Source organism: Lemur catta, chromosome 15, assembly GCF_020740605.2.
Source record: "Lemur catta isolate mLemCat1 chromosome 15, mLemCat1.pri, whole genome shotgun sequence".
In the NCBI taxonomy this organism is placed as follows: Eukaryota; Metazoa; Chordata; class Mammalia; order Primates; family Lemuridae; genus Lemur; species Lemur catta.
The window spans coordinates 20,317,746-20,341,302 of NC_059142.1; the positions used below are offsets into that span (position 1 = coordinate 20,317,746).

At 38.3% G+C, this 23,557-nt stretch overlaps 1 protein-coding gene across 2 annotated transcripts in view; it reads left to right on the forward strand.

Annotated features, from left to right (window-relative positions):
- The first annotated feature begins 823 nt into the window (after nucleotides 1–823).
- NF1 (neurofibromin 1) overlaps nucleotides 824–23,557 on the forward strand; it is a 248,794-nt gene continuing 226,060 nt past the window's right edge. For both annotated transcript variants that reach the window (XM_045525424.1, XM_045525425.1), the window contains exon 1: nucleotides 824–1,265. In XM_045525424.1, coding sequence (XP_045381380.1) covers nucleotides 1,206–1,265 — 60 coding nt within the window. In that variant the 5' untranslated portion in view covers nucleotides 824–1,205. The remainder of the gene's footprint in view (nucleotides 1,266–23,557) is intronic.

Below are 23,557 nucleotides of genomic sequence, written 5' to 3' on the forward strand. Positions count from 1 at the left end.
TCTGCCACCCGTCAACCCTGTGACCTTGGGCAAATCACGGAATTCATCAGTTAGATGAGGATAATGATACTTATTGAGAAGGTTTGTTGAAAGGTTTAAATGAGATGATGAATGTGTTGAATTAATAATGTATGCGAGGCCCTTAAAGGCTTTTTGAGGATGGTGTAACTTGAATCTATCATCAACTGTGCAAAAGTTATATTAACTTGAGTGCCTATCAGTTTAGAAGAGGAAGGCTGGGCTTGGATTCCGGAGTCTGAGTTATTTTGATTGCCACTGGGTCTAGCATTGGTATTTAAGCCACTTAAAAAAAAAAAATCACTGAATCTCTCTTGACCTTTTTTTTTTTTTCTTTCTTTCTTCTCAGCCTGCTATAGTAGCTACGAAGAACCAGGAAATCTGAGGTCGTGTGCCTTATTTTTTGTGAGAGATTAAGGCAGAGAGGGGCTGAGCACAGCCTCCCCGGGCGATAAGTGTCAGAGATCTACGCGCAGGGAGAAATGCTAGCCCCCGGGCGCCCTAACTTCCAACTCTGGGAGCAATCCACGCCCGGAGGCCGGCGGGGGAGGGGCAGCCCGAGGTGGCGGTGGGGATGGGAGCCGATGCTCCGGGGTCAGCTTCGACTCTGGCGGGCTGTGCCCAGCGCCAGTCTAGGTGAGCCCAGAGGCGCGGGAACGCGCGCCTCCCGGCCCCGAGGAGTTAGGTGACGTCACCTCCAGAAGGGCTCGCTTTTTCATTAATGAAACCGGCCGGCGCGGGCGCATGCGCGGCAGGCCCCCTTCCCTCTCGCTTCCCCCTCCTCTTTCCCAGCCGCGCTCTCAATCTCTAGCTCGCTCGCTCTCCCTCTCCCCGGGCCGTGGAAAGGATCCCACTTCCGGTGGGGTGTCATGGCGGCGTCTCGGACTGTGATGGCTGTGGGGAGACGGAGCTAGTGGGGAGAGCGACCAAGAGGCCCCCTCCCCTCCCCCGGGTCCCCCTTCCCCCGCCCCCTCCCCCCAGCCTCCTTGCCAACGCCCCCTTCCCCTCTCCCCCTCCCGGCTCGGCGCTGACCCCTCGTCCCCACCCCCGTGGGAACGTTCGGAGCCTGCACTCCTCAGACCCTCTCGTCTTCGCTTCCTTCACCTCAGCCCCCGCTCCCCGCCCTCTTCTCGGCCCAGGGCGCCGGCCGACCCTTTCCTCCGCCGCCCCCCGGCCGCGGGGAGGACATGGCCGCGCACAGGCCGGTGGAATGGGTCCAGGCCGTGGTCAGCCGCTTCGACGAGCAGGTAATGGGCCTGTGGCGGGCGGGAGGTGGGAGCGGAGTGGGGGTGGGGACGGAGTGGGTGAGGGGAGGAAGGAGCGGCCGCCTCCCCCGCGGCTGCCTGAGGCTCTGGAGGAAAGGAAAGGAAGGGAAGGGGGGATAAGTGGGGGTGGCCAAGGGGGGAGGTGCGGGGAAGGAGGGGACGGCTGGGAGCTGGGCTCCCCTTCCCTCCTAAGTTGGGGGGGTGGGGCCTTGTCCCTGACCACCCCCTCCGACCCTCCATCCCCTTTATCCCAGCCCTTCCGCCTGCTAATAGGGATGAGTGACCTGGGGCGCTTTCAGGGGCGCTCCATCTGGATTTAATCATTACCCCCTTCCTTTTTCTGTTTTTGAACAGAGGTGGGTTAACATCTAGGGGTTCCCTCTTCCCTCCATGAGTCTCCTAACTGGAGGCGAGTAACTGAAGGAACCCTAAGGCCTGTCTTGTGTACCCCCAATAGGAGAACGGTAACATTCCGCCCCTCCCCCAGTTTCTTCAGCTTCCTCTCTTGGAGGGGGAAGAGTAGAAGAAAGCAGGGAAAGCACAGGTTTTCTTACTTTTTGCTCCATGGTCTCAGCCTGCCCCAAGAGCTCAAGTGCACACACACACTGCACATCTTTTTGATGCCCCACACAGACGTCCCCCCATATTCCGATGACACAGACTGCCTTTTTCATTGCCATTTGCAGTGGAAACCTCGGTTCTGAAATATTTCCCCCTTTTTTCCTTCCTTGATGATTGCATTCCCCCCCCCACTTCTTGCCATCGGTGTGAGGATGTAAATATTGTTTTTTTGAGTGAGAATCTTGAGGAGTAGGGGAAGAAGGGTGAAAGGAAAGTGGGAAACTGCATCTGAGCCATTGACAACAGAAAGACAGCTGGGATGTGGTTCTGGAGCAGATAATTCTCCTAGTGTTTGTTGTTTTTGACTCTCCTCCTGCTTGACAAGAGAACTTTCATTGAGAATATTTGGGATGGAAAAAAAGTTTCATAGCTCGGGGAGGTGACTTTTTATCCCCTGAGTTTTACACAATAAATCCTGGGGCTGATCAGAATGAATGCACACATAGCCTTTTGTCAGTGGGAATTATTTTAACTTTGTATTGCTGTAGGTAGGTGGGAATGGTTTAAAGGGATGTTTTTTGCAGCTGCAGTTCTACCATGGGCTTCCTGTGATGAGAGAATTGTTTAAAGATTAAGTCAATCTATTTTGTTTACTGGATATAATCGTAAAACTGATTATGGGAGCTGAAGGGATGGGGGAAGGGTTTCACTTTTATTTGATCCATACACATTTCCTTACAGGACTCAAAGTGTTTCAGATCTACCTGAAACTTATTTAGGAATAGGCACAGGAATTTAGAAGAAGCTTATATAGATAAAATAGAACTATGAAACTGTCAGAGGCTTAAAGGAGTTGTTTCATCCATCCTTCTGTTTCCAGACCAAATGGCATCTAAACCAATTGTACTATTAATCCATCTGATGAAGTGAAATGTTACTACATATAATAGATTGCATTATTGATATAGCATTAGATTTAAACCTTGATAAAAAAGACTTTCTCTGGGTAAAGGATTTAAAAGCCTCATAGAAAAACTCCAAAGGTAAACCTTGTGGACAGCATAATCTATCTGGACATAGGAATTTAAAGGATTCGTGCCACGATTCTTCCCAATTTTTAATATTTAAAAAAATTTTTTTCCAGTTATGTCTTAATTTTATTTCTTTATTTCTTACCTGTTCATGTTTAGGCTTGTTTCCCATATCAGAAAAGGATAGTTCTCTAAATTTTAAAAGAGGAATGATTCTGATTATATGCCCACTAATTCAGGAACATATTTCTTCTTCCTTCCCCAGTGTTAAAAGACCTTCCGTTTTGTTGTTTGCTTTGTTTTGTACATTGTGGAATCAAACTCACTCCCACCATCTGTTAATAATTAAGGACATAAGTGTTTAAAACAGCATTTAAACATATTCCTTACATTGTAATTAAGAGGATACATAGGACAAATTATTCCTCACATTTTTCTTTCACAAGGTTAAAGTCCACTGACTTTGAGATGCAAAAGTGTAAGGGTTTTCAGTGTTGAACATAAAGTACTTATATAGGTTAATTTATTATAGAAGTAATGTTTAATTCAAATTAGAGTTTATCTTAAGGTTGGAAATGTCTATTTTTAGTGGAGCATGGAGAGTTTAAGTGACAGCAGACCTAATAACAAGAGCCTCAGTATGAAAAGTAGTAAATGCTGGACAATCAGGGGAATGCTTTTCCTAAGTATCCCATAGAATTTGTTTTAATAATCCATTAAATATAATTAGAAGAGTTTACTTTTTTTTTTTTGAGGAGAGGAAAATCCCTGCATGTACTGAGAGATATTTGTGTAAGAATCTTAAGTGTTTCATGTACTTAGAAAAGTTTTCAATTTTGAAGATAATGTCTGTACTTTGTTTTACTGGGCATAGAGAGAGTTGAGCTTTTCTTTTATTACAACTAAGATGTGTGCCTGTTGCACCACTTCAGTCCCCAGGGACCATGTGCATGTGTAAAGATGGCAACTGTATTTATGATTGAATTGATGTTTTGGTTGGACTTCTAATATTTGCTGTGATTAAAGCAGAAATGCATTACTAGCCACTGCCAATTATGGACATATTGAACTCTGATGGGTATTGCTTAGCAACTTAGTGCAGTAGAACCAGTTAAAAGAAGTGGTAGTGTTCCATCTTGACGTGTTGAGCTCAAATCCTTGTGGGTAAAATAAAATTCCTGTAACCTGCTGATATTGTACCTAAATCTAAAATTTATGACCTAAGTTCAATGAGTGTTACCAATTTTAGAAATAATCACCTCCTTGATTAGGGAAATTACAGTTGCAAAAGTGGACAGCCAGAAAACTGAATGTATCAGTTACGTCTTGTGCCTCTCCTTAACTTGCCTTTATGGTGCCAAATAGTAAGTTTCTAAATTGAAACTGGCAAATTTTAGGTATGTAGCTTTAACTTTTGGTTCATTAACCCAGTTTCTTAACAAATTAGAGCCTTCTTGCATATGTCACCTAGCTCTGTTACCCCACCAGTCCCTGTAGAGCTTTATTTCTGAAAGGAAGTAAGGGGAAAATACGGATATTTGAAGTTTGTTTTTTTAAAAAAGAAATTGAAAGTCATCCCAAATGATATGTTGTAAATATCTTCATTTAAAGCAATTATATTTTCCATATCTGGTCAAGCAAAAGCAATATATAAAAGCCAAAAAAATAACATTTTAAAGAACATTATAGCATAAACTGATTTTTAAAATTCATAATAGCCTATTGGTTATTCTTATACATTGAATGTTACTTTGGAATATCCTTTAAATATATGGTGTAAAATTCACAGTATAAAATGATTGGCAAATGTCTTTGGAGTTACAAAGCATATGCTAATTGGCCAAATAGTCAGATTTATAAAACTTTGAAGCTATTTTGGATTTTTAAAAAAATCTCCTAGGCTCATTCTTAAAACCTGGTCTGCAGTTTTTATAAGGCCTTATAATAAGTTGAAGATGAATACTCCTTTATGGCGAGGGATATTTTGTAGTGAGAAATAATGCTTATGCTTTATTTTAGAACTCATGTTTTTTAAAAATTTCCTCCAGCTGGTCCTCAATTAGTTTTCTGCACCCCCTTCCGCTCCCCATCTTGTCTAGGATCTGATTTAGTCTTTACATGAGCTTCTTCCTTTTTACCTTCAAATTTACTTAGATTTCTTTTCTCTTCGAAATCAAACATTTACTTCATTTTGCAGCTTCTCTCTGTGGACCAATCCTTTTCTTCCTTTTGTTGCCAGATACCTGCTGCCTCTACTGTTTCCTTTATAACTCTGAAAATTAGCTTCTGCCTCTGATTTCCTCCTGGATTGCTGCTTTCTTGAAAATGATTCCTTCTGGCAAAATGTAGTGGTCTTTGTTCAATTGTAAGGCCACTATGATGTTCCGCTACCCCTGGAACCAGTCTCTTCTAGTTCCCAAGACATAATACTTTCTTTTTTTTTTTTTTAATTGTTTTTTGAGACAGAGTCTCGCTCTTTTGCCCTGGCTAGAGTGCCATGGAGTCAGCCTAGCTCACAGCAACCTCAAACTCCTGGGCTCAAGCAATCCTTCTGCCTCAGCCTCCAGAGTAGCTGGGATTACAGGCATGTGCCACCATGCCTGGCTAATTTTTTCTATATATATTTTTAGTTGTCCAGATAATTTCTTTCAATTTTTTAGTAGAAATGGGGTTTCGCTCTTGCTCAGGCTGGTCTCAAACTCCTATCTTCGAGCGATCCTCCTGCCTCGGCCTCCCAGAGTGCTAGGATTACAGGCGTGAGTCACCACGCCTCGCCCACAATACTTTCTTGTATGTGTGTTTGCAGGTCCTTATACTATGTTGATGTTCTCACTGATCCTTGAACACATGTGCCTTCTCTGTTATACCATGCTACCTGTCCCTGAATTGAAGTTCCTAAACAGTGGTCTAAGTTTTGTTCTGCTGTTCATTGCCTCTGTCCCTATGCTAGCCATTAGCTCTTATACATCCTAGATTTCCCGATCTATTGAAAAAGAATTGACTAGAAAGTCTTTAAAATTCTTTCAAATTTAAATATTAAATGATTTTAATGTTTTAATAGTTCTGACACACGACAGTCTATTGGGAACTTACCCCACTTAATTTACCAAGCTATTTCTCATTATGCCTCAGCATGCGTCTATGTTCCAGGCAGGTGGGCCCAGTCTCTTCTGTATATATCATGCTTCATTCTTGCTTCTTGGCCTTGGTTTATGTTGGTCCCTATCTGAATGCTTTAATTCCTCCTTTATGCTTTTCTAATTCCTGTCCATTCTTCAATGTCCAGCTCAAAATTTGTTTCTTCCATGAGATCTTTTTAGGCTAAACTCACTGCTATCTTCTTGGTATTCTTGTCACCTGAGGTTTTATAGAACTACACTGTAAGGTTTCTTACCTTAGGAGTGTTGGTTGAACACAGCTTAGCTTTGTTTTCTTTTCTCTTGTCTTTTTATCAAATAGAGTGTAAACTTTCTGAAAAGCAAGAAGCCGCATTAGAATTCTCTTGTACACACTCCAGTGCCCTGCATAGTTATGAGCACACAGAACATCATTGATGGAATGTTTTTCATATAATTCCTGGTTGAAGGGTAGACTGGCTAAAAAGTGGTAATTTTGGCTTTGTTTTAAATGTAAACAACTGTATTTTACTTCCATGTTTGTAATGGCCTAGATTTTATAAGTTAAGTGATATTTTAACCAGCAATGGGTTAAAAAAAAAAAGTGAGCTTAAAGGAGGAACTTATATTTATATTTCCTCTCATAGAGTAAACATATTTTTTGAATCAGGTTTCAGATCTAATTAACTACCTTGTAATCTTGGATTTATCAGTTACTGTTAATGACAGAGTCTCTACATAAGGAAATTTTTGCAATGGTCTGATAAGATCATGACTGTGAAGCACTTTGAAAAGTCTGAAATTATTCAAATATAAATTTTTTTTTGAGACAGAGTCTCACTGTGTTGCCCGGGCTAGAGTGAGTGCCGTGGCGTCAGCCTAGCTCACAGCAACCTCAAACTCCTGGGCTCAAGCGATCCTACTGCCTCAGCGTCCCGAGTAGCTGGGACTACAGGCATGCGCCACCATGCCCGGCTAATTTTTTCTATATATATTTTTAGCTGTCCATATAATTTCTTTCTATTTTTAGTAGAGACGGGGTCTCGTTCTTGCTCAGGCTGGTCTTGAACTCCTGAGCTCAAACAATCCGCCCGCCTTGGCCTCCCAGAGTGCTAGGATTACAGGCGTGAGCCACCGTGCCCGGCCTCAAATATAAAATTTATACATCTTCTTTACAGCTTATTGATTATTGTGTTTTCACCAAGTAAGAGAGAATGACTAGTCTCTGGACATTCCCTTGTATGTACCTTGGCCAATATATACCTTTTTTGCATTTATTAACAAATATTTAGGGTACTGATAACATCCTTATGTAACATATCATGGGTTTGGTCTGTTTTCTTTATCATCTGATTAGGAAGTGTAGTAAAATGTCATAAGGTGCTGTGATTGCTAAATTGGGCCGGCAATGTTGTTACATTTTATTTTAAATATCCAGTTTTTATACTATTTTTATTTGATTTTTTTGATCATTAGGAAATTAGATTCTTTTCTTAAATCTACTTTATAAAAAAATGTGTTTAACATGGAGAATTTTGTCCTTAAAAATGGAAGTTTAGTGATATAGTAGTAAGCATACTTTATTTTTATATTTTTGTTCTTGAAATTACTCAGATGGCTATGGGGCATTTTTGTTTTAACCTTCAAATTTGCTGTTGTGGGGTTCTTTGTAGACTCTATATTGTTTCATGAAACAACATGCTTTTAGGGATAAGCAGTTTATTAATTAAAAATATGTTTTGTACATGTGTTCCTTAGGCCTCAGTCTATTCTTCATTGGAGGTATGTGTGTATATATATACATTATTTATTTATTTTATTTTATTTTTTTTTGAGACAGAGTCTCGCTCTGTTGCCCAGACTAGAGTGAGTGCCGTGGCATCAGCCTAGCTCACAGCAACCTCAAACTCCTGGGCTTAAGCAATCCTACTGCCTCAGCCTCCCAAGTAGCTGGGACTACAGGCATGCGCCACCATGCCCAGCTCATTTTTCTAAATATATTTTTAGCTGTCCATATAATTTCTTTCTATGTTTTAGTAGAGACGGAGTCTTGCTCTTGCTCAGGCTGGTCTCGATCTCCTGAGCTCAAACGATCCGCCCGCCTCAGCCTCCCAGAGTGCTAGGATTACAGGCGTGAGCCACCGCACCCGGCCTTATATTTATTATTAATTATATATATATATATATATATGTGACAAGGGACAGGTATGGGAAGGCTCTTTTTTTTTTTAAAAGGAAATTTAAGGAGGTAGAAGTAGAAGGGGACATTTGTGGTCAGTTTAAACTGTTAAAAGGCTTAGAATCAATACTGAAGCAGAATATGAGCATCTTAAGCTATTTCTTTGCAGAGGATTGACTTGTGTTTATAAAAGCATTGGCTTGTTTCATCTGACATCTATTAGAATACCCCATTTTCTTGGAGGTAGGAGGGAAAGATAAGACAAAATTCCTTTGACCTTGAAGAATAGAAAAGTTTTACATTGTAGTGACTGAATTAAGTTTAAAGTTTCAGCAGCTTGCAAATTTCTGTATCATACTATGTGGGTAGAGCCTTCAGTCAACAGAGCACTCTTAGAGTTGTGCTGAAGAAAATTTTAACATTATAGAATATAAATTATAATTGATATTGATAGTACTCTCACTAAAGTCTCTTAAAGTGGGTGCAGTTGACTGTATATTTGACCACTTCAAATGTTTATGCTTGTGATATGTTTTTATTCTTCAAATATAACTGAGTGGCTTTTGAGCCATTGACTGTACCGTCAAAAGAAAGAGTTTCTGCTAAGAGAAGAAAGCTCCAAGCTAATGTGGAGTTCCATCTTATTATAATGAAGAATTAGAATTATGTTCTAAAAATTTTATGTACTCTTAAGATAAATGGTACTAATTATTTTGCAGTAGCAATAACTAGAAGTTTGAGGTGCAAACTTCTAGATTGCAAAATTTCTTTAAACCGCAGTCTGGCACTCATTTGGTTTGGTTTAGGATTGCTGCTACAGCCTACAAGCTGTTGCCTGCCCTTATTCATATTTTATATCTTTGAGTGTCTTGCCCTATTGAATTTCAGAGAACTTACTTAACTTTTCCTGATGAAATCCTTTCTCCATTCCACTTCACTATCCCACCATCCCCTGCAGGGTGGTATATCTAGTGCAAGAGGCATGAAGTAAATATAGTAAATAGCAGGACTTCAAGAAACTTGCTTTTAAGGACTTTTATTTAATGTATTTTTAATCATTATTTTATACCCAGTTAATGAACTTTTGGGTAGTTATGTCTCATAACAATCTCAAATGACCCTTTTCTGTTTAATTGTTGACAGATTTTTTTGGGTAGTCTTCATAGTAATTTGGGCATGAGAAAAAACTTACCACCTCAAATTTGTGAGGGCAGCATACTAGATAGTAAAGGAAAAAGCTCTTGACTGTGAAACTGCCAGTGTGGCCTTGGGCAAGTCACTTACCCTCTCTGATCATCAGTTTTCTACATTTTCATCTGTAAAATGGGGATGATAACCTGTCCTACTCACATGATGGGTTTGTTTAATGTCCTAGGTATGAATATTTTAGATGAAAGGAAGGTATAAATAGTCATAAAATGTATTACCATCTGTGCAGTATTTTTTTCTATTCTTTATAGTTTGGTGATTTTTTTCTCTGCATGAGAAGAAATAAAATTAAAGAGGCAAAGCAATCTGTTCATAATCATATGGTATGTAATTAACAGAGTTTAAACTAGAGTGTGGTTATCTTAATCATTAAATCAGTAGCTTTTCAATAAATAGAGCTTTATAAAAGTCTAAACTTTGTGAACAGATATGTAAAATGAGGGATGTATTGCTTCAAAGATGGTATGTTACATTTTACCTTTTTTGTTCATATTAGAGTATCAATCATTTTAGGTTGGTTATATGTTAGAAATAGACATAAGTTTTAAACTTATCCTTGATTTCATTATGTATCATTCTCCTTATCAACTTTTCAAAGCTTCTTGGCTGCTAGAAGTTATAACATTGTTTCGTTTTTATTTAGTTTTGTAATATTGTTTTGAACTCTAGATTTTTGTTGAGGAAAGTTGAATTATTAAGGTGAGAGAATGGGATTTGTGAGACACCAATAGGAGTATAAATGCAGTTATAAATATGAGATTATGTATTTCATTCTTTTATCTTGGCAATGCACAGTCCAGTTTTGTAAAGTTGGTTTTCATACTCTAAAAATATTTTACTTGGAGTTCGATTAAATTTGAGGCAACCTTTTTAACTCTGATAATATTTGAATGTCTTCTCCTATTAGATTCCTGGGTGTTTTCTTTTAACTTATTATATCTACTTTTTTAATTTTTCTTTTACCCTGTAACAACTCTCAAATCTTTCATCTTGTCTTTCAGAGTATCTTTTCTCCTCTCCAGTTTGTACCAATGCCTTTTATTTCCATACCACCTTGGGGCTGGGAAAATGTTGTGCCTCTATGTTCCAGGCCAGTTTCTTCTTCCTTTTGGGTAATTGAGGGAGAAAAAAAGAGAAGCATTTATATTTCCTGTTATGTTTCAGTTTTGGCCTCTGATAAGTGAATTTGCTGTAGAGAATGGGAGAGGTAGTAGGTTTTGTTTTGGTCAAATGTTTACAACCAAGATCAATGAAGACCTGATCTCTAGTTTTTCCCCTGACACAACTACCTTTGTGGTGTTGTGTAAATCTCCTGAATTCTGAGGCTGTTTTGTCATCTGTAAAAGAGGAGAATATAATCTGGCAGTTCAAAATTTTCATAATTCTTAAAATATATTGATTTTGTATTTTAGTCAGTCCTCTGACTGAAAAAATAATTTTAGTCACTAATTAGTTCACAGATCCCTAGTTAGAAGGTATCTGAAATTATTTAAGTCCTACTTCTGCAATAGCCCTGACAGACGATTGTCTAACCTCTACTTGGACATTAAAAAACAAAGTAGCGGCCGGGTGCGGTGGCTCACGCCTGTAATCCTAGCACTCTGGGAGGCCGAGGAGGGTGGATTGCTCGAGATCAGGAGTTTGAGACCAGCCTGAGCAATAGTGAGACCCCGTCTCTACTAAAAAAAAAATAGAAATTATCTGGCCAACTAAAAATATATATAGAAAAAAATGAGCTGGGCATGGTGGCGCATGCCTGTAGTCCCAGCTACTCGGGAGGCTGAGGCAGGAGGATCGCTTAAGCCCAGGAGTTTGAGGTTGCTGTGAGCTAGGCTGACGCCACGGCACTCACTCTAGCCTGGGCAACAGAGCGAGACTCTGTCTCAAAAAAAAAAAAAACAACAAAGTAGCAATTCATATTCTAGAAATATGGAATATGTGGTAAAATCATAAAAAATAAATAATCAGAACCATTTTTTAAATTTTGGTATATGTGATTAAGTGTGCTGATTTTCAAATTAGACCACCTGGGTTTGAATTTCTGTTCTCTCCTATTGTTTCTTAGCCCTTGACCAAGTTAATTCTTCAAGCTTCAGTTTTTTTACTTGTAAAATAGGGTCAATAATAGCACCTGTTTCACAGAGGTGGTTGTGAGATTTAAGTAAGGAAATATATGTAAAGCTTACGTGACATAGTTTCTGGCACAACAGGAGCTCAAAAAATGTTGGTATTGTTAGGTTGCTGGAATTGAATGAGATACATTGCTTTATAATCTCTTCTTTTAATATAATGTGAGCACTTTCCATATAATTACATTTTATTTTACATTATTTAAAATTTTAAGAGATTATATATAATTTTAATTTTTTCTCCTTTTTTTGAGACAGTCTTACTCTGTCGCCCAGGGTAGAGTGCTGTGGCATCATCAGAGCTCACTGTAACCTCCAACTCCTGAGTTCAAGCTATCCTCTTGCCTCAGCCTCCCGTGTAGCTGGGACTACAGGCATGTGCCACCATACCCGTCTAATTTTTTCTATTTTTAGTAGAAGATGGGGTCTCACTCCTGCTCAGGCTGGTCTCAAACTCCTGACCCCAAGTGATCCTCCCACCTTGGCCTTCCAGCATGCTAGGATTATAGGCGTAAGCCACTGTGCCCAGCCCTTTTTCCTAATATTTTTAAAATTTTGAATTTTCTACCCTGAACATGTATTTTTGTAATCAGAAAAATAGTCAATAACAAAGTAAATAAGTGTTACCTAAAAATATAAAATGTGACTAGACTGTGTCTAGGTAAGAAATATGGCCAGGTGAGGTGGCTCTCGCCTGTACTCCCAGCACTTTGGGAGCCCAAGGTAGGAGGATCAGTTGATGCGAGGAGTTTGAGACCAGCCTGTGCAACATAGTGAGACCCTGTCTGTACAAAAAAAATTTTTTAAAAAATTAGCTGGGTGTAGTGGTATGCACCTGTGGTCCTAGCTACTTGGGAGACTGAGGTGGGAGGATCCCTTGAGCCTAGGAGGTAAAGGTTACAGTGAGCTATGATCCCACCACTGCACTTTGCCTGGACTACAGAGCGAGACCCTGTCTCTTAAGAAAAAATAATATATATATATTAAAATCTCGATTTGTAGCAGTGTAAGGTTAGCATAAGAGTAGAATCTAAATGAGGTAAATATAATATCATGATGATTAAAGTACAACAACTTGTTACCGTGCCTTTAGCACTGTCTAGATGAGAGGGAACCATGAACTGCCCACATCTCCTTAACAGGTCTGTGATTTTTAGAGTTTCAAGGCAGCCCTAACCTAGATGATACTTGAATCGTGGTAGATGTAGGGTAGAGGAGAAAACTGCTAGGAGCCGGCTTTTTTTTTTTTTAATGAAGGAAAAATATCTGGAAAATTGGTAGGTGACTATGACAAGGTTTGTTAGTGAGTACTCATGAGTCATGAGCCTTAAGGAAGAGTGGGTAGAAAATTTAGAATTTGGCCTTCCTGCGTCTCTTATTCATTGTTTCTAATTCTGCTGTCTATAGTTTGACAGAATAAGTTTGTCCCTTTACTTTAAAAACATTTGAAGACATTTTAAGTATTCCCTGGATTTTCCTTCTCCTACCCAGAAAAATTTCATTCATTCTTCAACCATGTCTCAAAGGATGTGTTTTCAAGACATCTCACTATGCTAGCTGTTTTCCTTTTGGGGCAATAGTGTTCAGTACTGAGGCATACCATTTTTCATCTCTTCTTTCAATATTGTATACAAGGGTATTATATGAAACTTAAATGGCTTAAAAATGTTGAGCTTCAGATACACTATATTTTGGGTAGTCGTCTGATTACCAGTGCAGAGTAAACCTATCAAAAATATTAATTAGTGTTTTTGTGTGTGTGTTTTTGAAGTTTTATTAGGAAAAGTTTCAAACATAAAAGTAGAGAGATGATTCTAAATTAATCCCCATGTATTCATTACCCAGATTCTACTCAGTCTGTCTTCATCCACATTCTTACCCATTTCCTGCTTACTGCCTCTCTATTATTTTGAAGTAATCCCATATATCATTTCAGCATGACTTACTCTTAACTCATGGTGACTTTAAGGAGCTGTGTGATATAAAAACAGAACTCAATTACTAATCAAAAAACTTGACATTGAGTCCTCCTTTTCTACTAGAGTGAGTTAACCTGAGAAAGTCAGGCTGTCTGAGCTGTAAATTCCTAATATGTTGAAGAATATGCAGGTTGTGAAGGGGACATAAATGCTACCTCCTCTTTTTGGTAGGGATCTATGAGAATCAAAGATATGAGGTAAGGCCAGTGCAGTGGCTCATGCCTGTAATCCCAGCACTTTGGGAGGCTGAGGCGGGAGGATTGCTTGACATCAGGAGTTCAGGACCAGCCTAAGCAACATAGTGAGGCTGTGTCTGTACAAAAAATAGAAAAATTAGCTGGGCATGGTGGTGTATGCCTGTAAATCCCAGCTAATCGGGAGACAGAGGCAGGAGGATTGCTTGAGCCCAGGAGATTGAGGTTGTAGTGAGCTATGATCATGCCACTGTATTTTAGCCCCGGTGACAGAGCAAGACCTTATCTCAAAAAAAAAAAAAAAAAAAAAGATATGACGTAGTATGTGTGAGGGTACTTTGTAAACTCTAAACTGGAAAGCAAAAGTACTTTACACAAGGAAGATCTCATTAGTAAATGCTGCTTCCCTGCATAAGTGCTAACACAGGTCATCTACATAATAATCAGTCTTAGAATTATCTGTATGTTGACATTAAATTAAGTCCATAGTACTAAAATCACCTTTTCATCTTTACCCACTCCTGCATTTTGATAATTGCAGCAACATTTTCTCATTGTCAGTCTGGTTCCTTTCTACTTTTTTTGACTTCCCAAAGTTCATTGACACCATTTCCCTTATCACATTCCCAAGTTTTTATCTTTACCTTTGGATTAATTCATGTAGACTTGAATTCAGATAAAGCAGGTAGTTGGGCTGTGCATTCCTTATCTAAGAGTTCTGATGACTCTCCATATGTTCTTTTTCAAATTTGAAGATCATTTTGTTTTCTGCTAGAATAATTAGAAGTAAAATCGAGTTGAATAGTTCTGCTTTTAATCACCTGTGAGTATTATACTGTGGACTCTAGCGGTTCTTGTCCTTCCTTCCTCATATTCTTGGTCCTAATATTTTTTTAAAGTCTCTAGTTATCCTGAACTTTTAATTGCTCTTCTATCAATTTTTCCATTGTGTATAGTGCGTATTCTTTCTTAAATCTCCTTATAAATACTGAGCTTTGGCGGAGGGGAGAGGAAGAACAACTGGCATAGGCACGTTAGTTTCTTTAGAAATGCCAGCTTTACCAGATCACTTAAGACTCTTTTAAAAAGTACAGATTTCCTGGCTCCATTAATCGTTTGAGTTCTAGAGGTGTGGACAATGGATGGTAGTTTTAAAAATCTCCCCAGGTCATTTTGATATAAAGCTGGTTAAAAAACATTGTATGATATGCAGGCAGAATTTAACTTTTGGGTAGTATTTAGTAGCTCATAATACAATCATCTATACCGCTGCAACAAGTTAAAAAAAACAAACCAGAACTGGGTGAACTTTAATAATCAGTATTCTAAAAAATACTGGAGGGCTATGGAAGTAATAAGGACTAGATGAGTTAAAATTCCAGAGACAGAAGAGACCCTTGGAGCTGAGCAGAGGATTGCTGACATTTGCTGATTCTGGCCACAAACTGAAGAAAAAAGATGAACCAGAAGTGAACTGAGTCTTAATAAAACTGCATAGGCCTGGCCCAGTTAAATTCCTGATTGGATTGAGATGATCAGACTCTCTTATCCCCTTTGCCTAATAGAGGAAATAGAGAACTCTCACTGGGAAATTATATTCTGGAGTTTCTAAGGTTCTTTCATTTGCGATAGCTGGCATACAATTAACAATTGCTAGAGATGTGAAAAGGTAGAAAAATGTGATACATATTCAAGAAGAAAAAAGAAACTATAGAAGCAGACTCCGAAAATTGAAGTTAGCAGACAAGGACTTTATTTTTTTTATGTTATTTTATTTTTTTGAAACAGTCTTATTCTGTCGCCGAGGCTGGAGTGCTGTGGTGTTAGCCTAGCTCATAGCAACCTTAAACTCCTGGGCTCAAGCAATCCTCCTGCCCCAGCCTCCCAAATAGTTGAGACTACAGGAGCGTGCCACCACACCTGGCTAATTTTTTTCCTATTTTTAGTTGCCCATCTAATTTATTTTTGTTTTTAGTAGAGATGGGGTCTTGCTCTTGCTCAGGCTGGTCTCGAACTCCTGACCTCAGGTGATCCTCCCCCCTTGGCCTCCCAGAGTGCTAGGATTACAGGCATGAGCCACCATGCCCAGCCCATACAAGGACTTTAAATAACTATAATATACTAAAGAAAGTAGAGGAAAAGATGGACAAAATGGATGTGAATTTCCATAGAGAATTAGAATCTATAGAAAGAAACCAAATGGACATTCTAGGAGTAAAAAACACAATATTGATTGCTTAAGGTGTTTCATTTCTAATTTGATTAGAAGACTTTGGTGCAGGACTCTCTAGGACTTCATTCCACCCCTTGTCCTACTCTTCGTTGTTCTAAAAAAAAAAAAAAAAAAAGTCAGTTGGGTATATACTATTTTAGTTCCATGAGTGCAAGGACTATGTCTGTTTTGTCCACTGCTGTATTCCCAGAGCCTGGCACATTAAAAAACAAAACAAGACAAACAAAATCCTCCTCACTATTACCACAACAAACATCCTACAATTAAGACTAGAGAACATGTAGATAGGTCAGTAGAAAATATCCAAATGAAAACCTAGGAGGAAAAAAAAGTAGAACACCTCCTAATGTGGAAGATATGTAGAACACTAGTAAAAAGTCTAATGTGTAATTGGAGACTCAGAAGTAGAGAAGAGAGATTAGTGTGGTAGTTTGAGAGATAATAGTAAAATATTTTCCAAAACTGAGGAAAGATATCAACCCATAGATTCAAGTAGTTTAGCAAACCGTAAGCAAGAGAAATACAAAGAAAAGTACACTTAGCCATATCTTAATTGAACTGTTGAAAACTAGAAACAAAGAGAAACTCTTAAAAGCAGACGGAAGGAAAAAAAAAAAGCATTGCTTTCTAAGGAACAATATAATACAACTGGTGGCTGACTTTTAAACACAGCTTTGGAAACTGGGAAATAACAGAAAGACATTTTTAAAGTGTTGGAAAAAAAAACTGCCACACTAGAATTCTGTTCCCAGCAGAAACATCCTTCGGACATGAAGGTGAAATGAAGACATTTTTAGACAAACAAAAGCTGGGAGAATTTATTACCAACAGACACGCACTTTAAGATTACTAAAGGAAGTTTTTTAGGCAGAAGGAATATGTCTCAAGTTGATGTACAAAACTGTAGAAAATAATGAAGAGCACTCAGTTGGGTAAGTATATGAGTACATATATAAGAATATTGCCTTTTTTTTCTGTTTTTGGGAACTTTATCGCTTTTTGTTCTTCTATGATAGAATTTCTACAGCTTATATATTAAGGTAAAATTACCATACAATAAATAAACTGCACATATTTAACTCTGGTGAGATTTGATATACATATAAATCTGTGATACCATCAATACCATCGCCACAGTCAAGATAATGAACTTATATTACTCGCAAAAGTTTCTTTTAGCTGCCTTATAATCTGTACCTCCCACCTTCCCATCCCTAGGCAACCATTGAGCTGTTATTGTCTCAATGGATATAGTATGCATTGCTTATCCATTCACCTGTTGATAGATAACTGGAGACAACCCAAATTTTAGCCATTACAAATAGTTACCTCTAAGATTCACGCACATGACTTTGGACATATGCTTTAATTTCTCTTGAGTAAATAAGTAGAAATGGCTAGGTTACATGGTGTACATGTTATAGGTAGTACATCCTGTAACTTTTTAAGAGGCTGCCAAGCTGTTTTCCACAGTGATTGTACCATTGTACAGTGGTATATGAGAGTTCCAGTTGGTCCACATCCTCGTCAACACTTTTCTTTTCTTTTTTTTTTTAAGTATAGCCACCCTAGTGGGTGTGAAGTGGTATCTCATCGTGTTTTGATTTGCATTTCTCTAACGAGTAATGATAATGAGCATCTTTTCATGGACTTATTTACCATCTGAATATTTCCATTGGTGAAATGTATGTTCACATCTTTTTGCCGATTTTTAAAAAACTGGTATTTATTATTGTTTTGAGAATTTGTAATATATATGGAATACAAGTCCTTTATCAGATAATGTTATTTGCAAATATTTTCTCCCAGTTTTTGGCTTGCTTTTTGTTCTCAAATTCTTTCAAAAGCAGATGTTTTTAATTTTTCTGAAGTCAAATTGATCAGTTTTTAAAAAAATGGACTGTCTTACTGTTTTATCTAAGATACCTTTGTCTAATGTAAGGTCACAAACATTTCTCCTATTTTTCTTGTAGAAATTTTATTGTTTTAGGTTTTGCACTAGGTCTGTGACTCATTTTTTGTTAGTTTTTATACTTGTGCTGTGTGCCTGTTGTTATGCCAGTACCCATGGTCTTGATTATGGTAGCTTTATAGTAAAATACAAAGTCAGGTAGTGTAAGTTCTCCGACTTTGTTCTTTCTGAGAATTGTTTTGGCTAGTCTAGATCTTTTGTATATCCTTGTATGGCTTAGGATCCGCTTGTAAATTTCTATAAAAAAGCCTGTTTTGAGAGGGATTGTGTTGAATCTATAGATAAGTTTTGGGAGGATTGCCATTTTAACAGGCATTGTTTTTTAGTTTCAATTTCTAGTTGTTGCTAATGTATAGATTTTGTTTATTGATTTTGATTTTTAGATAGGCCATAGATTTTTTTTTTTTTTTTTTAACCAGAGTCTCACTCAGTTGCCCTGACTAGAGTGCCGCGGCATCAGCCTAGCTCACAGCAACCTCAAACTCCTGAGCTCAAGCGATCCTACTGCCTCAGCCTCCTGAGTAGCTGGGAGTACAGGCATGCGCCACCATGCCCGACTAATTATATATATGTATTTTTTTAGTTGTCCATCTAATTTCTTTTCTATTTTTAGTAGAGACAGGGTCTTGCTCTTGCTCAGGCTGGTCTCGAACACCTGAGCTCAAACAATCCGCCCGCCTCGGCCTCCCAGAGTGCTAGGATTACAGGCGTGAACCACTGCGCCTGGCCTGGGCCATAGATTTTTTTAAGGAAAATTTTGATTGTACCTCATAGAAGTCAGCTAAAAATATTTGACAGTTTAGTTTTCTACTTGACCTCTAGAAGCTGGAATACATGTAAGGCATCTTCATATTATTAGACTATATAGAAAATTTCAGCTGGGGTGATGCTGACAGGAACAAGAAGCAAATAGGAAGGATCAAGTCCTTTGTCCCTCTTCTAGTCTTCCAGTATCTCTTTAGTATCCACTTGGCAGAGCCTTAACAAACAGCCAGCTGACAGAGGAGAAATATAGTTTGCACAGTAGGCCCACTATCAGAAAATGAAGGATAGAAGGATGAGTTTGAAAATGAGAGACAACAGTTTAGTAATTGGCACAGTCTGCCCCTTTGGCTACTCAGCAGCCCTACATGCCTTTATACAGGTATGTCATCTTCTGTACAAGAAAAAAAAAACACTCTAACTTTTCCGTAAGAAGACAAAAAATGTTATTTGTAAAAGTGAAGTTGTCCTCTTACCCTCTTCCCAAAATGAGGAGCAAAGTCCCAATATTCATTGTATCTGTTTCTGGGTGACATTCACACTGTCCATTTCTAATCTATGTTAATTATGCCTCAGATTCATAGTCCTATCTGAATATCCTGTTACCTAAAGACTAAATTGTAAAATTAACCTTTACTAATAAAGATTGTATAACATTGAGAAGAGAGAAGAAATTGGTTTATACACTCACTCCTCTTACCCCCATAATAAGGAAGAAAATATATATAGCTGCTGTAGACCTTGCTTCTGTAACTGATTAAGAGATTGTATTTCATATATATAAGTACTTTCTTCTACCCATTCTGTGTTTCCTTTGCCCTTATTCAGGAACTCAGCTGGTGGGGTAACCCAAACCTTCATTAGTAAAGAATGTGAATCCTCAGTGGTTCTGTTTCATGTATGTGTGAGTGGCTGTAGTTTTCCATTAAATTTTGCTCTTAGGCATGTCAGTTTAGAGCAAATTTCAGGGAATCCTCAAAGTTCCTGTCCCCTTATTTTGCCATAATCCAGTATCACCTGGGTAATCAGGATGATTACATCAGCTAAGAGAGTAACCCCCTTCTTTGTTGATGTAGTGCAGTGGTTCTTAACTGGGGACACTTTTGCCTTCCAGGGGACATTTGGCCATGTCTGGAGAGATTTTTAATTGTTACAACTTTGGGAGGGAGTGCCACTGACATCTAGTAGGTAGAGGCCAGGGATGCTACCAAGCATCCTACAATGCTCAGGACAGCCCCGGTAGCAGAGCATTAATCTAGTCCAAAAATGTCAGTAGTGCCAAGGTTGAGAAATCCTGCATTAGTGGCTTGGAGGCAGTGATCATGAGGCAGTTTCCACTTCCAGTTCAGTGGAACTTGGTGGAATCATTCCTTCCTTGGGAACCAAGGCCTCTAAACCAGCAGATATCAAAGTTGTAGGTACTGGAAGCAAAACTTATGTTAATGGGGTTTTTAGGGCTAATGGTTGACAAGAACCACTTCTACTTCTACCCTTTGATTCTCAGGCCTGTGTATTCTGGCTGTGGGTCAAACAACATTGTATATTGGCTGCATTTAGTGCAGCCTGTGAGATAGAACACGCCCCTCTTCCCCATTCTTGAGGATTTGATCTTCCAACTAGCATTGTAACTGAGACTTCATCAGCCCACTGTTAGACCAGCTGCTTCCAGGTAATGGAGTATATGGTAAGACCAATGAATTCCAAGGCCCATAGCCCATTCCTGCACTTTTGCTGTAAAATGAGTTCCTTGATCAGAAGTAGTGTTGAACAATATATGTTGATTATGAACAGAGTGTTTCCCAAGACCTTGATGGTGGTGTTGGCAGAAGCATTGCTGGCAGGGAAGGAGCAGTCATATTCAGAATATGTCTATTCCAGTGAGCACAAATTCCTGCCCCTTTCATGTATGTATATGTGTATACAGTATATGATTTGTTTTCTTTCTGTTTTATTAAAGTATGTTACTATCTACTATCATTAGCACATTGTAAACATTTTATTTTCTCATTAAAAAAATAGGTAATAATTATCTGGCCAAGAAAAGTTTTTTGTAAATTGTAGATTTTTTAAAGCTGTATTATGTATCTAGAAACCTTGGAGTAACTGTAAACTGGTGAGTTTTGAACTGTAGACTTAGGCGGATTTATTATTAGTATCTCTACCAGTGAGTTAACTTTTGTTGAAATCCACCTGGTAGAAATCCATTGTTATGGGTTACATGGTTGAAAACTTTTTAGGCTGCCATTTGTTTCAAGATACATAGATTGACTTGGTATACTTTAACATTTGTCATAGTTTACTAAATTTAGGTAATAACCATTTAATTTTATTGAAAGTTGTAGGGAAAAGGCTAAATAGGGATTGGATGAATTGAAGAACTTAGCTTTTTTTTTTTAATTACCAGAGTTGGCAATTTTTATTTGTGTAGTAGTGTATATGTTTCAGAGGCATAATATTTTTATTTTTATTTTTTTTGAGGCAGAGTCTCACTGTGTTGCCCGGACTAGAGTGAGTGCCGTGGCGTCAGCCTAGCTCACAGCAACCTCAAACTCCTGGGCTTAATCGATCCTACTGCCTCAGCCTCCTGAGTAGCTGGGACTACAGGCATGCGCCACCATGCCCAGTTAATTTTTTCTGTATATATTTTTAGTTGTCCATATAATTTCTTTCTATTTTTAGTAGAGATGGGGTCTTGCTCTTGCTCAGGCTGGTCTCAAACTCCTGACCTCAAGCGATCCACCCGCCTCGCCTTGGCCTCACAGAGTGCTAGGATTACAGGCGTGAGCCATGGGCGCCTTGCCCAGAGGCATAATATAAATGGTTCAGATAAGAGTATGCCTAACCTAACTAGGACCTACCTGCTTAAGCATAGAGAAAATCCTGAAAGACTTGAAACTGAAAAAGTTAAAATTTTAAGTCTTCCCTTTCAAAGCTCTATCAAAACAACATGACCATGTCTAAAAAACTTATTGTTTAATACAGTTACAAAGTGTTATTTTTAGGACTCCAAAACCACTTTTGTTAACTATATTGTCTATTAAATATATGTTCCATGAGGGCAAGTATTTTTTTTTCACTGTTACATTTTTTTGTGTTTAGAATGGTGATTTGCACAGACAAGGTACTCAATGTATTTGTTGAATGAATGAATATATGAAGTAAAATCTTCCTTGCTAGTGAGGATAAGTATTTGTCATATAACTGGTCTTACTAGATTGTAGACTGTCTTTTGTTTGCCATTCATATCCTATTCTTACCAAATCATACATGTTTTTAGGCATTCTTTGGAATTTGTTTTTGAACTCCTGGAAAAATGCTAAAATATAGTTTAAACCTCAGCATTTGTGAATTAGGGGTTAGGTGCAGCCTGACAAGTGATAAGGGTTGAATTACAGAGAAATTAAATTATGCCTTTCAAATATGGTATGCATATTACACTAATACGTAGTTGTTTTTTACTAGGTTAAATGTGGTAAATGCACTATGTATATTCAGTGTTTTATGATCTTAATGCTGTACATTGTGTCATAAGCATAAAAATTTCTAAAAGAATTTTTGAACCTATAAGTTGAAGGAATTTTTACTTTAACTTTTAGTTTGAAATAATCACAAATTACATTGGATTCTCAAAAAATGTCATAGGCTCTTTTAAAATAGAGGAGATTTCAACTGCAGTTCAGATGCTGAAAATTTTTTTCTGGGAAGAATTTATTTTGACTTTCATCTTACAAAAATCATTCCAGGTCTCAAAGATGCAAGTTTTTTAATGGTGCCCTATTAATATCCCTAGGCCTAGCACAGTTCCTGCTTAGAAGAGTCATAATAGGCTATCAACTGTTGAATGAATGAGTTTTAACTTTATTCTGTGGGTGACAGGGAGCCATTGGAGAGATTTAAGCAGGTGAGTAGCATGCTCACATGTTTTAAAGAGTGTTTCCTGGTAGTGATATGGAGGATGGATTTGAGAGAACAATATTAAAGGCAAGAAGGATAATTAAAAAATTACTGTAATATAGGGATGATGCTCTGAATTAGGGCACTGGTGGTGGGAATTCAGGGGATGAATTAGATGTTTAGATGTGTAGGAGATGAAATTGGAAGGCTTCACGAAGGGGTAAGGAGTACAGGAGGCAGCTAAAGTGTGTAAGGGTTGGTTGAGGAGAGGGAGAAGTTGTGAATGACAGGTTTCTTACTTCTTCAGGGAAAAATTTTAAATTATTCCATAATGGACTTACAAATGGGTTGTGATCCCAAAAGTTATTTTGAAGTTGAGTATTTCCTGTTGTATGTTTAAGGATGCTTTTTCCCCCTGCATGAAAACAAATCCCTCAGCTGCTTTAGATGCAGTCTTGTCATTGAAACAGGCATCACATTGTTTTATTTTGCTTGAAAGGGGTACTGTTGGCTCAGATATCTAATTGCATTTGCCTTGTTTTCTTACATTGTTGTTTGCTTATGGACCCAAAGAGCATTTCCACCTCTGTAATTCATTTGCATATAAGTCTTCAGATAAATTGAAGATGAATGTATTATGTAAAATATGTGTTGTAATATCAGCTGAAGATACATTTTTTTCCCCTGATTGACTACAGTGTAATCATTTTGGCATGGGGAAGAAATGGTTAAAAATAGACTAGTGGGTCATCTCTGTGTGAAGTCAAGAGGACTTCCAGGCAGGCCTAAGCCTAGAAGCTAAAGGAAGCTAAATTTCTATTGGCTCTCCCCTCTTCATTATGATTCCAAGTTTATTTTGATCTGCACCTTTTTTTTATGAATGAAATTCTCTTTCAGCCTGATAAGTAACCTGGCCATTAGTACTTGACTAGATAGCTGAAACTTCTGGCTTGAACTAAATTAAGTTATAAACTTAGCACAGTGGCAGGTGCTTGAACTGTTATAAATGCAGTGT